The 12,819-nt window shown below is 45.9% G+C and overlaps 1 protein-coding gene and 1 long non-coding RNA gene across 12 annotated transcripts in view; one reads left to right on the forward strand and one right to left on the reverse strand.

The window, feature by feature from the left end:
• The window catches only part of ADAMTS9 (ADAM metallopeptidase with thrombospondin type 1 motif 9), a 177,741-nt gene extending 172,624 nt beyond the window's left edge, over window positions 1–5,117 (reverse strand). For 3 of the 4 annotated variants that reach the window (XM_021674928.2, XM_064367312.1, XM_021674929.2), the window contains exons 1-2: window positions 4,661–4,780; window positions 3,676–4,076 (exon numbers count right to left, since the gene is read on the reverse strand). In XM_021674928.2, the coding sequence (XP_021530603.1) occupies window positions 3,676–4,076; window positions 4,661–4,775 (516 nt within the window). In that variant the 5' untranslated portion in view covers window positions 4,776–4,780. Of the gene's footprint in view, window positions 1–3,675; window positions 4,077–4,660 lie in introns of all 4 variants that reach the window. The other variant, XM_021674927.2, reaches the window with a different exon arrangement.
• Window positions 1,967–12,819, forward strand: part of LOC105728951 (uncharacterized) — a 322,271-nt gene continuing 311,418 nt past the window's right edge. For 7 of the 8 annotated variants that reach the window (XR_002479299.2, XR_002479296.2, XR_002479301.2 and 4 more), the window contains exon 1: window positions 1,967–2,446. This is a non-coding gene — a long non-coding RNA (uncharacterized LOC105728951). Of the gene's footprint in view, window positions 2,447–11,484; window positions 11,535–12,819 lie in introns of all 8 variants that reach the window. The other variant, XR_010339005.1, reaches the window with a different exon arrangement.

Genomic DNA, 12,819 nt, shown 5'->3' on the forward strand with positions numbered 1-12,819 from the left:
TGCATGATAAAGTATGAGTAGCACTAGGCTAAGACATTGGTTCCCCAAAACAGCTAGATTCAAAATTGTCTGGGAAGCTTTTATTTGTTGTTGTTTTTAAATGAGATTTGGGGCATTACCCCCTAATTGCAGATTCAGAATTTCTAGGGATGGATCTAGAACATTTATGTTTTAAAAGCTCTCCACATGATTTCTGAGCCCCTGGTTTAAGAAGAGGGCACCCCAGGTATGGTCAGACTAAGAGACAGAGTAGCTGGTTGCCAAAGAAGAAATGATTTAATAAATTTATTCTCTGCCTGTTTTCAATGCACAAGTAGGGTGTTCTCTGAGCACAAATCAGAAAGCATATCACAACATGTGAAGCCTACCAGAGACACAAATCCTGGGAAAGAGCCAGGGAGCTCAGCTGGTGAAGATTTACCACCTTTGGTTGGTAAATGGGGAAACCAAGACACAGAGGGAGGAAGGGATTGGGCCCAAGTTCCCCTTTGGTCATGTACAGAAGCAGCTGGACAGTGCTGAGTCTAACCTGACTTTAGTCCTGTGCCTTTTAGAAAAGAACCCTGAAGTTCTCTTCAGGAGCACAGGATCAGTCTCTGGTCTACGGTTAAGCGCACAGATCAGAAAGACCGGGCTGAAATCCCAACCCTGCCACTTACTAGCTGTGAGACTTTGGGCAAGTATCCAGCTCAGCTCTCAAAGCCTCAGATTTTTTGTCAGTAAAATTCATTGTTTCGAGGATTGGGTTCTTGGTGGATTTGGATGCAATAATACATATGTAAAGTACTTATTATAGTGCCAGGCACATATTAAGAGCTCAATAAATCATATCAATATGATGCCAAAATTAATTGTGCTGTTGATTCACAAAGGTGGGCCTAAGAGTTATCTTTTCTTGGTTAAGGTGACTATTTATTCAAACATATTTACTATGTTTATAAACATATTTACTAAGTTTATATAACATAACAAAGCTCAAATATGGGAGAAAAATGAGTTGATGCTGACCCTGGTGCCTAGGAGAAAGGGAGAAAACATGTATGCCAAGAACCTTGATACAAGGGAGAACATACTAAGCATCATAAGAGAGACTCTCAGAAGTGTCTATAAAGGTGGAGAGGAAGAGATGACTTCAGCCTTGGGGACTATGAAAAGGTCTTCTAGGGAAGAAGAGTAAATTACACCTGCAAAGAAAGGGTAGGATTTGAGCATGTGAAACTGAGTGAGAAGACCAAGTAAATTCAAAGGCACAAAGGCAACGAAGACTAGGATTAGGGGTGGGAATACAGAGAAAGCAGTGTAAGATCCATGACCTGAAGCTGAGACTGGACATGTGGATGTGAATGAGTACGCTGTAAATAGTCTTAAATGCCAAATGGAGCTAGCAGTGTGTGGCACGGATCGAGGAGAAAGACTGGAGAAGCAGCCCCGTGTAATATTTCTTAGACATCAGTCCTAAGGAGAGAGGAGAGAAGTGAAGGGGGATAGAATTAGGATAGAGATGTTGAGAGGTGAGCGACACATCTCAGATGAAATTCAGAAAAACTGACAACTGACTAGGGGGCGGAAGGATGGCACAGCCCACTCCACAGAGTGAGAAAATTCCTGGAAGAGTCCTAAGCGAAGGACTACCGACAGGACTAGGCGAAGGAAGACAAAGGGGCAAGGGTTTTGGAGCTAGATTAATGGCTTAAGATACAAAGAGCCAGAGCCCATATCTTTAAGACGTAGGAGGGCCCTTTTCCCCAAAAGAGGCAGACTGCTTATAAATGCAATATAAATGAAGGGATCACAGTCCAGGTAGTTGTTTCTGAAACCCCAGTCCTCAGTTCCCAAAGAAACCACGTGCACATTATCACCTAAAACTGCCAATGAAAATGAAGGTCCTGCGCAGTAAAATATTTATACAACTGCTGGGGCCACTCGGCTTCAGCGGGTGTGGAGGCGGGGAGAGAGGAGGAGTAAAGACTGTTTACAAACTTGACGTACACACGCAGCCCTATCCCTACGGTCCTGGAACTGGGGGTTACTATCTTGGAATCTGGGGGCACTCCAGGCTATGGGCTCAGACTGCAGACTTCTGCGTACTCCGGCCTTAACCTTTCAAAGACCCGAAGGATTCCTGAGCTTTTTGCCCTAGGTGCTGGGGCAGCGATGACTCACCACAGCACCCCCTCCCACTTCGCCAAGCGGCCGTCTCCGCCCACCCCCAAACAATCTCGACAACGCACTTCGGGCGCCAGGGCTCCGGGCGCTTTGCTGGGGGCTAAAGGGATTTATCCCTTTCCTAGAATCCCAGGAGGAATTCCTAGAACTAACCCCTCCCAGGCTTCAAGCTTGCCACGCTCCCCACCCGATCCTTCCATTGCGAGGCAGAGAAGGATGCGCTTGGGAACTTGAAGACCCACAACGACAGCGCACGGAGGGAGCAGCCCAGTGTCCGGGGGTGAGTATCCAAAGCCGCACTTAGAAAAAGGGAGGGAGGGACTGTGGGTGCTCCGGGAAGAGTAAAGGCATCACCGGGAACAGTGCCTACGACCCCATTGCGCTTAACGGCGCCATGCGCTGGGAGAGACTGACCCGGGAAAGTTTCTGCGTCACACGCGCGTAGCAGAAACGCACGCCTTTTGGGAAAGTCAAGGACCACCCTCGCTCGGGCCAGAACGGTACAGCAGCGAGTCCTCAAATGTGGTGGAGAAGTGGGGGACAGATGCCTTGTAAGACCCACTGGAGGGCACATGTGGGGGTCGTCAGGGAGTCGGGGAACCAACGTGGATTCCTTGCTAAATGCGTATTTGGCAGCACAAGAAGGTGGCCTCCCCGCCCTGCCTCGGTTCCTAGGGAAACGTGAGCCGCAGGCTCCCGCTTTCTACTCCCTGGAACCCGTGAGTGTTAGAAACGCCAGAGGAATCAAAATCACGTCCGGACAGCCTCTTCAGGCGGCCTCCCACTATTCCGCTTTTCCTGGCCACCCCGCCAGTAGGGTGCAGAGTCGGACTGTGCTGTACCCCCACTCTCGGTTCCACCCCAATTCAAAGCGTCCGGAGTAGGCTCCGCCTTCTCCCCCCGCCCCCAGAGCCCTCGGCCCACCCTTCCGTTCCTGGGACAGGACCTGCTCTCTGTCAATCCAGTTCAGCCTCAGGGTTCTTGGCGCGTGAATAAAGGCCCTGAGAGAAAGCGGGGACTCTAGATTACGCACCGCCCTCCACAACACACACAGAAGGAATTCCCTGTGCCTTGGGCCGGGGATCCTCAGCCCCACATTCTCGATGCAAGGCGCACCAATAAGCAGTCTGGTCCGCCCTGATCTCAGCTGCTTCGCTCCGGGGTGACCAAGTTTGCTGCAAGGAACTGGCAACTCCAGAAACTTTCTCCGAGTTTGGAAACTGACTTCCAGGCCGCCTCGCAGCGTTGGGCAACGCGCCGCTGAACCGAGTCCAAACTCCAGAAAGCTCTGAAACATCCAGAAGCCCCTGGGGGCGGGTGTGTGCTCTCCACGCCAGTGTACGCGCACTCACAGAGCTAGCTACCCAAACCATACGAGTTTCTAACTGATATTTAATGCAGGAGCCTCGTCTCGCCACAGTGAGGGTCTCTAGGCTTAGAGGGCAATTAAGTCTTCCAGAAGCGGGTGAGGAGGCGGAAGGGGAGAGGAGGTGGCGCGCGCCCACTTACCATTCCCGAGCAGAGGCTGATGACGGCCGTGTGCTCGGACTTGGTATTGACATAGCCTTTGTAGAAACAGTGCTTGAGTTCCGTTTCCTCTTCGGAATAAAACTTGGTCTGGTTCACCCCGGGCGTCCCAAGGAGGGTGACAGTGAACAGTGGAGCGATAAATCCGGCATTTGCGGTGAGATTAAATAGAAACTGCTGGCCAAAGGCAGAGAGGCGGTAATGCGCATGGGAGGAGGTAGAGGAGGAAGAGGAGGAGGCAAAGGCAGGCCAGGGGTCAGTGGCAGAGTTAATGCTCCGTCGCCTTCTTTTGAAGTGCACGTTCGTGGGAAAGGGTTCTCCGAGAGCGTTCACTCGGATGGGAGACACGATTTCGTATTCGCTCAGGGTCTCTAATAATTTCACTGCGGAGAGAAGCAGAGGTATATGAACCAATAATTCATTTTTCCCCAAGCTTTAATTTAAAACGAAGGCAGGGACTTTGTCCTGACCTTATTTTCCAGCCCATTCAAGTCAATCCCTTCACCCTTAATCAGTGGACAAATATTTGCTAAGCACCTACTGTGTGCCAGTAACAGGACCTGTGCTAGGTGCTGAGGATACACTATTCCCAGCCAGACAATGAACAAGTCAAAATATATGTGATTTCAGATATTAATAAATAACCTGAATAAAATAAAACGATGCTATCTGGTGCCCCCAATTACTAAGTTACTGTAGTTTGCGGCGTGGGAGTGGGGACCGGGAAATATCCGGCTAACAGCAAGATGGGGGGGTTGCCTAAATTCGTTTCCATAGTGTCCCTCCGTAGCAATTGGTTGGGGATGACCCAAAGAAGGGAGAGGCTGCAAAACTGGAGACGATTCTTTCTAGGAAAAGGAGAGAGGCCTCAGCTGCGCTGTGCCTCCTCCCGGGGAGCTAGGACCGGGAGGCAGAGACAGGGGCGGCAGGGTCCCGGGGGCCGAAGCCAGGGCCGGAGCCTCGTTACCTTGCCTCGGGTGTAGCCTGTCCTTGCGCACGGCCGCCGCGGCGTCTGGGCTCCCCATCTCGGCCAGGTCCCGCACCAGGAGCGTTAGCAGTGTGGCCCAGGATACAAACTGCATGGTGCTCTACACCCCTCCCCCCGCTGCCCCCACCCCCTCCCTCCTGCCCTCCTTGGCTGCGGCGGCGACGCGAGGCAGCGGCCGTGGAGAGCGCGCGGAGCCCGGCGCCCGCCGCCAACTTTTGACTTTAGGAGTCGCTGAGGTCTCGCTGCGAGGGTCCCGTCTGCGCTCGGCTGAGCAACGCTGCCGCCTGCCGAGAGCTGAGCTGCTCGGGCCGCAGGAGGAGCCGGAGAAGCAGGAGGAGGAGGAGGACTGGGGCTCGACTGCTTGGCCGCATAATGTCCAGCGAGCGGGCAGGAGAAGGAGAGGAACGTGCGCTCCGAGGCGCGCCGGGCGCCCTGTGCTGGCCGGGATAGCGGGGCTGCTTCTTGAATGGGGGGCTGGGGGGGCGGAGGCGGGGGGGGGGCGCGGGTCCACGGCCTCTCAAATGCCCCCGGTGCACGCCTCTAAGAGGAGGAGAGGGGAGGAGAAAGAGAGGCGAACGGGGACCGCCTCCTTCCAGACCAAATCCCCTCCTCGGCCGGCCCGTGAGGGACTCGAAGCCGGAGGCCCTGCGGGTTGCAAGAGGCGGAGGCCACAGGCTTGGCCAGCGCCGGGCAGCTGGTCGTGGTCCCCGCCAGCTCGCCGAAGTGGGGTTTTCTGAGACTCCCTGCCCCGGGGAGGGAGAACAGGGCAAGTTCTCTCCCTTTCCTGGCGCGTGTGCAGCCACTTCCCCTCTCGCCTTTTTCCTCTCCTCTCCTCTCCTCCCTTCCGAGTCTCTTTCTTCTTCTCCCCCTGGTCTTTCTGCTGCTGCGCCTCTCGGACTCTGTCCCCCTCCCCATTTTGCTGGTGAGGTCTGTCTTCTCCCATCCCACTGGGTCCCTCTCTGTTTCTCCCATTTCTCCTTTTCCTTTCCTTTCTCTTCCGTCCCCATCTCTTGCCACCAGTCCCCTTCTTTTGGTTTCTTACAAGTGAAAGTGTCCTAGCGCAGGAGCGCCTTCCCTTCTACACTTTTTCACTCGGAAGGAGATTTGGCACCTGAGCTCCGCTCTCGAGTTAATCGCCCCAAGTCAAGAGTTTAAGAAATGGGGTTCTTAATCCTGCAGGTCAGAATGTGTTTCGAATACGTGGTCTCTTGAAAATTTCGCAAAATGTTTAAGCTGTGCTTTCCACCAACCTCTGTCACCATTCACAGTGGGGTCCATAGCATTCTCTGGGTGCCCGCCCCCCAAAAAAGGTTTAGAATGAGCTTTGGCAGTGAGAAGGGGCGGGGACTCCGGAGCCCCAGACTACCCGGGGATTTAGAGATGGGAGGGGAAGGGGGAATGGAGTGCAAAGTTGTAGATCCCTGGGGGAAGCACCAGTCCCTGGAGGGATTTCTCAATCACTTCCGCTTGCTTTCAGCCTGAGATGCTTGGAAAGACTGGAAAGGTTGAAAGCAGATGCTTCAAGCTACACCCGCGCGCGCGCACGTGTGTGTGACAATTGTTCAATCCTGGGTGGTTCAGTAGCGCTTTTTCTTTAACCAGCCCTCAGGAAGGTAGAATGTGTTAATTTCAAGAGAAAGGACATGACAATATGGGTAAAAAATATATGACTAATTAATATATATTTGCCCAAGTATCCTAGAACCGGGGTTGCAGTTCTGTTGCATGGTAGGCTAGCACTCAAGACTAGGAATACTAAATCTCGCCAAACCAGGAACCAAATCTCAATATGCTAGCAATGTCAACTATTCTTGAAATATTAAGTCGTATATTTCTTCTGACGAAGGGTAAAAATGACTTGGCAAGATGAATTTGCTAAATAATTGTTAACCCAAAATGATAATGTTACCATAGTCTAATTGTATTACTGGAATTTCATAGTGGGTATGTAACATGTAAAGATGGTAAAATAACACCTGTACTATGCACAGTTCGAGATTTTTAGACAATGGCATTTAAACCTTGAAATTCCAAAATAATTCACTAAAATACACCTCTTCTAATACACAATCTTTCTTTTCATTATATAATAAAATTCCCCGCAATCCACAGTATCTGGGAGTTGCTCAGAATTTAGTAAGGAACAGAAAACTATCAAGAAATCAATCAATCTATCCCTATGGAAAATACTCCAGTACTTCCATTGTAAAATTACTCAAAAATATAGAACTTTTCAGTATTTTCTGTTAATTTTTTTTTCTCTTTCAGTTCAAATCCCTCCTGATAAAGAAAAGTTAACTAACAGTATAGAAATTATGATATGTAGGGACAGAAACCTCCTTTGTGTACTCTCTCTCCTTTGCTTTCTTTCTAGGACTTGGCTTGAAGAATTAATTAACTTTGTCTACGGTTTTAAAACATTGATCCACAAGAGCTGATAGGGCAGGAAGATACAAAATACATCTTGGTGACCTCCTGAGGTGACCAAGAGCCTAAGTTTCTGAATTTCTCATCCTGAGTGAGTCTGCTCATCCTTTCTTCAATGTATTAGCTGGCTTCTGAATTTACATCTGTAAAAAAAGTCTTAAAGAATCTTAGGAAGGCCGATGCGGTGGCTCACACCTGTAATCCCAGCACTTTCGGAGGCCAAGGCAGTTAGATCCTGAGATGGTGAGTTCGAAATCAGCCTGACCAATGTCTCTACTAAAAATACAAAATTAGGCAGGTGTGGTGGCACATGCCTGTAATCCCAGCTACTCCGGAGGCTGAGGCAGGAGAATTACCTGAACCCAGGAGGTGGAGGTTGTAGTAAGCCAAGATTGTGCCATTGCACTCCAGCCTAGGCAACAAGAGCGAAACTGTCTCAAAAAAAAAAAAAAAAAAAAAAAAAAAAAGAATCTTAGGAAAATGTCTTTTAAATCATGAGAAATGAAAAGGACAGTTGAGCTAACTAAGTAATTCAGGCAAAAATCTTTTCTCTGAATAATTACTTTTTATCTGAATAAGTACTCTTATTGAGTACTTACCATGAGCTAACCTACAGCATTTAATTTAATTCTCAAAACAGCTCTTTCAGGAAGGCAGTGTCAGTAATCTCATTTTACCGATAAGCATACCTAGATCTGAAAAAGTGAAATAATTTGACCCCCACTCCACCCATGAATCTAGTAAGTGAGAAACATGATTCAAATCCTGCTTCAGTCATTCAAGTTCATAACTATTATCATATGTCATGAATAAGTGATTAATCAGAAGCATTGCTAGATGTTTGGAGAGTTGCTTTGTGGGAAAATGGCTAAAGTCAGTCATTCAGAAAATTGCCTCAAGCTTTTATTCTATGTATAACTTTTCTTTAGCTCTCTCTTTTTCTTCTAATGCTAAGTATTTAATGATAATCATGTCAGCTATTTCACTGATATTTCACAACTTTCTCCTAAGTAATTAGAAGGGATCTGGCACATAGTAGGTATTCAGGAAATATTTCTTAAGAGTAAGCATGGTGGCTCATGCCTGTAATCCTAGCACTTTGGAAGACTGAGGTGGCAGAATTGCATGAGGTCAATGGTTCAAGATCAGCCTTGGCAACATAGCAAGCCCTTGTCTCTACAAAAGAAAAGAAATAATAAAATAAAATAAAATAAAATAAAATAAATTGGCCCCTCCTAAGAATTTGCTCTGAAAGAAGCAAACCTTTTCAAGGTCACCTGGAGTTAATGGAGGGACAGTTTTTAGCCCATTTTCTTCTTCTGGGGCTTTACTGGAATTGAATGTTATTGTAGATTAAGTGGAAGTCTTCACTGGTTGATTCTTCATAAAAATTGGATCCCAGAGGAATAATGATTGATACTAGTCACTGGGGAGAGATAATCTGCCAATGGAAATGAGAGTGATGACATCACAAATGACTCTGTTTGCCGAATGCCACTGAAACAGCAGGAAGGAGACTTGAAGCAAAGCCATCAATTTCCACAGAAAGGGGAAACCCACACCCAAATGGTAGGGAGGGCCCAGGAGCCAGAATTCAAGTGAATAGTTTCCTGAGTGGTCAGCAGCATCATGTGATTTGGAAAACAGATAAGCCCCTGGTACTTGGTAGCACTGCATTCTGGTAAGTGAATCACCAAGCTGGGACCTGGTGGTAGCTGAGCTCTGTGATCTGGGCTTAAATAATCTTAGGGAGATGTATTTTACATCACGAGAAATGAAAAGGACAATTGTGCTAAATAATTTGGGTTCAAATCTTTTGTCTGAATAATGAGAAACTTTTCTTGAGTACTTACTAAGTACCAGATCATGTATACTATGTCCTCTCTGGTCCAGTTTCCTATCTGCAGACTGTGGGGGTTAGAAACTGTGTTGTCTTTGCTTACTCTGTGAGTGAATGACCTTAGCGTATTTTTAAAAAGACTTCTAATTACTGACTTCAAGCAACAGGTAGTGTAGAGAAGGTGGTTTACATCATTTTTGATAATAACAGATTCCCTTCATTGAGTTACTTGTGCTTATTATTTAATCCTCACAGCTATCCTGACATCTAGGTTTTACCCTCCCTATTTTACTTATGATTAAAATAAGACTCAGCAAAATTAACTGACTTTGCCTGGCATTACAGAGCCAGAAAGTGCATTTGGGATCTGCACTGGGATCCAGTTACCTAGAACGTTTGTGATCTCCATTAATCAGAGGAGCCTAGTAACATAAAAACCTTTACCTAATTGATCTTAATCATTCCGCATTTATATTTGGCCTGATGAATACCATCTGTGAGAACATTATTTTTTCTTCTAATGCTAAATCTAGAGTTCTAACTAGCTTCTCTTGACCCTACTCTGAAAGTCAAAGTTCCATTTTGGAGGTGGCTCTGTATAACTCATGACCAGCTTATAGCAGTTCTATGAAGGTGATCCCATCTTCAGCCTGTTCAGTCACCAGGAGCTCAGTGTTTACTGGTCATTCTTGAAGACCATACTCACATTATTGCTCAGACTTCAAAACCCCGCATGAATCCCACTAATATTTCCTCTGACTCTATTCTTAGGGCTCCAAATCCCTCTTCTCCTCCTTCTACTATCCTTGAAATGAGAGCTTCGCACCTGGGGTTCAACATCATAACTACAAACGAAATTCAGAAATGCTAGGCTTTGAGCTTTGATCCAAACTCCTTCTAAACTGCAGCCAAATTAGCAAGAGAATGTGTGCAAATACAATTTTATTATTCTCTGAAAGTGATCATTTGATATAGACAATGGTTAAATATATGGCATCTTTAACTAGCAAGGAATCTGATAACTCTCAGAGTACTCCGAGATGTGCCACAGTGCTCTATGCTCCCTGAGTCTAGAACTTTTCCTGTCCTAGTTTGGTTCACACGTGTTGTGTTTTGGTGTCCTTTGTTACACTTTAAGGTGAATAAGGGCAAAGGACAAGTCTATTTCCTCCATGGTAACATACTAGGCACTTCACAAATATGCCTTAAATGAGTGAGTTTACTATTGCCACTAATTTGGCTCTAGTTTTCAGAGCCAGGTTTTGTTTTTAATTTAGAAAAACCATTCTTTTACACACACACACACACACACACACACACACACACACACACACCAGGAATGACTGATGTAATTTCTGTTTCTTACTGTGTTATTATTATTCTTGGGAGGCAAGTCCTGCTTTAATCAGAATCATCATGATTCCTTTTTTCTGGAATGAGACATTTCTAGAGCTAGACTTTCCCCAATGACTACTTCAGGATCAAGAGTAACAAGGCACCGGGCCCCTACTTAATCGCTCAGCACAGCAAATGAGAGTTACGCCTATGCTGTGGGCAGTTTCCATATCCTTTACATGTCCTAAAGAGGAGGTAATAATGGTTTCCTGCCTCATAGGGATGTTATGAAAATGACTTGATCAATGAAAGTGTTGACTCAATGCCTGGCATAGAGAAAGTAGGAATGTTCAAATCAGCGGGCTCACTCGAACCCACCCGCTAATCAAGGAAGGGTGGTTCCTGATTCATTACCCACAGAGGCACTAGCAGCCTAGCTTTCCTTTCTCAGTTAACTTCCCCTGACTCCATAACCAATTTATGGGCCTTTCTCCTCTAAGAAATAATAGTAATAATAAAAACCCCAGCCATTCGTGTGCAAATAGCTATGTATTTTTTCATCTTAACTCATTGTTACCGTTAGCCCTTCATCCCTTTTTAAAATTCTAATTTTTTAGGCCGGGCACGGTGGCTCAAGCCTGTAATCCCAGCACTTTGGGAGGCCGAGGCGGGTGGATCACGAGGTCAAGAGATCAAGACCATCCTGGTCAACATGGTGAAACCTCGTCTCTACTAATACAAAAAATTAGCTGGGCATGGTGGCGCATGCCTGTAATCCCAGCTACTCAGGAGGCTGAGGCAGGAGAATTGCCTGAACCCAGGAGGCGGAGGTTGCAGTGAGCCGAGATCGCGCCATTGCACTACAGCCTGGGTAACAAGAGCGAAACTCCGTCTAAAAAAAAAAAAATAACAATTCTAATTTTTTTTTAACAGATTTACTTCCTACAGTTTGCTTGGATGAGTAGTTTATATAGATTTAATTTAGCATTTTCTCAAGCACTGGGCTTTTTTTTCTGGCAGAATTTTTCAAAGGGCCAAAACGCAATTTTCTGTCTGAATATTTAAAAAAACAAAAAAACGATTTTTACATGACAAATAATTTTTACACATGCAAAAAAGTAATTTTTAAAAGTAAGCGCTTCTGCCAGATGATGCTTGATAAGTCTGTCCTAATGGTATTTATCTTAATGCTTACTTTCAGGAACAGTGGATAATACTGTATTCAGTTCTCCTGACAACCCCATGAAACAGGTAATGTCATTAGTCCCACTTTCCAGAGGAAATGAAGGCACAGAGAAAATAAGTAACTTGCCTGAGGTTGCACAGCCAATATGTAGCTTAGTGGGAGTTTAGTGCTAGGCTGTTGAATTTCACAGCCTGTCCTCCTAAACTGCTACATTATACTGACTCTCATATGTATTTATGTTTTATCAAGCTTAATATAGGATAAATTGTCATGCTTAGGGATGCAGCCTCAGAGTAGAAATTTCAGACATTTCTACTCTTCAGATATCAGGACAATTGGGGACCAGTAGGCCAAAAGTGGGTATGGTTTAGGGAGTCATTCGCAGATGTGGGATTCTGGATATCAGGCCAAATGGAGTTGAGGAGAATGTCTTCCCAGCATCCCAAACCACTCATTTGCCTAACGATTAGACTGGCCCTTGGGAGCACTGTTCTTCATCGGTCTCATTGCCACAACCATTGTCACTAGCTCCCATTGCTCTCAGCTCAGCCCAAGTCTTTGTATTGTTTAGGCTGTGCTGTGGGCCCTGCTCTAAAAATAGCATATGGCAAAGAGGCCTGCCTTGTAGTTGCAAAAGTGGTGTAGGGTTTGAATTCCCCATGATGAGCTAATTTGGGGCCCACTACAAAGAAGATTTTTGGAAAACTTTTCAAAATATCTCAACTGCTGTGACTACCAAGCATAATGGCAAGGGGATGGGGGCAGGGAAGAATACCTTCATGATACAAACTAATGTGCATACGTTTGAAATGTGCAAAAATGTAGTTGTGTCACATGTGACAACTTGACCTGGTAATGAGATTCTGGGGCATCAAATCCGTGCTAGTAGTAAATGATGTATTTGCCATGTACTGCCTTTGGATTAATTGGCACCCATAACATAAAATAAGTTGTTTCCTGAAATGTAAACCTAGCAATTAGCGCTTCATCAAGTCCCTATCAGATGTTGGCAAAATAATTGGCTTTGAATTTTTTTTTTTTTTACTCAAAACAGGTCTGACAGTACATATTGGTGGCGTTCACAGCAACATAACTGTAATAAACTTCAGCTGCTGTTGTGATCTTTGTAAGTGGTACAGTTACTAAAGAGAGAGTCTGGAATTACTGTTTTCTTTTAGGCACCCTCACCCGGGTGGCGAGGGTGCCTAAATTCTGGTTATAGTCAGTAACACAAATTAACTCATGTAAATGTTTTTAATCAGCATTTCTTATAGTCGATTATCCAGCTCATTAACTCTGAACATAAATCTGGACCTTGGAAAACTTCACATTCGTTTTACGTTACCTTTT

The sequence above is a fragment of the Aotus nancymaae genome, unplaced genomic scaffold (assembly GCF_030222135.1).
Source record: "Aotus nancymaae isolate 86718 unplaced genomic scaffold, 86718_ANA_hifiasm-v0.15.2.pri h1tg000067l, whole genome shotgun sequence".
In the NCBI taxonomy this organism is placed as follows: domain Eukaryota; kingdom Metazoa; phylum Chordata; class Mammalia; order Primates; family Aotidae; genus Aotus; species Aotus nancymaae.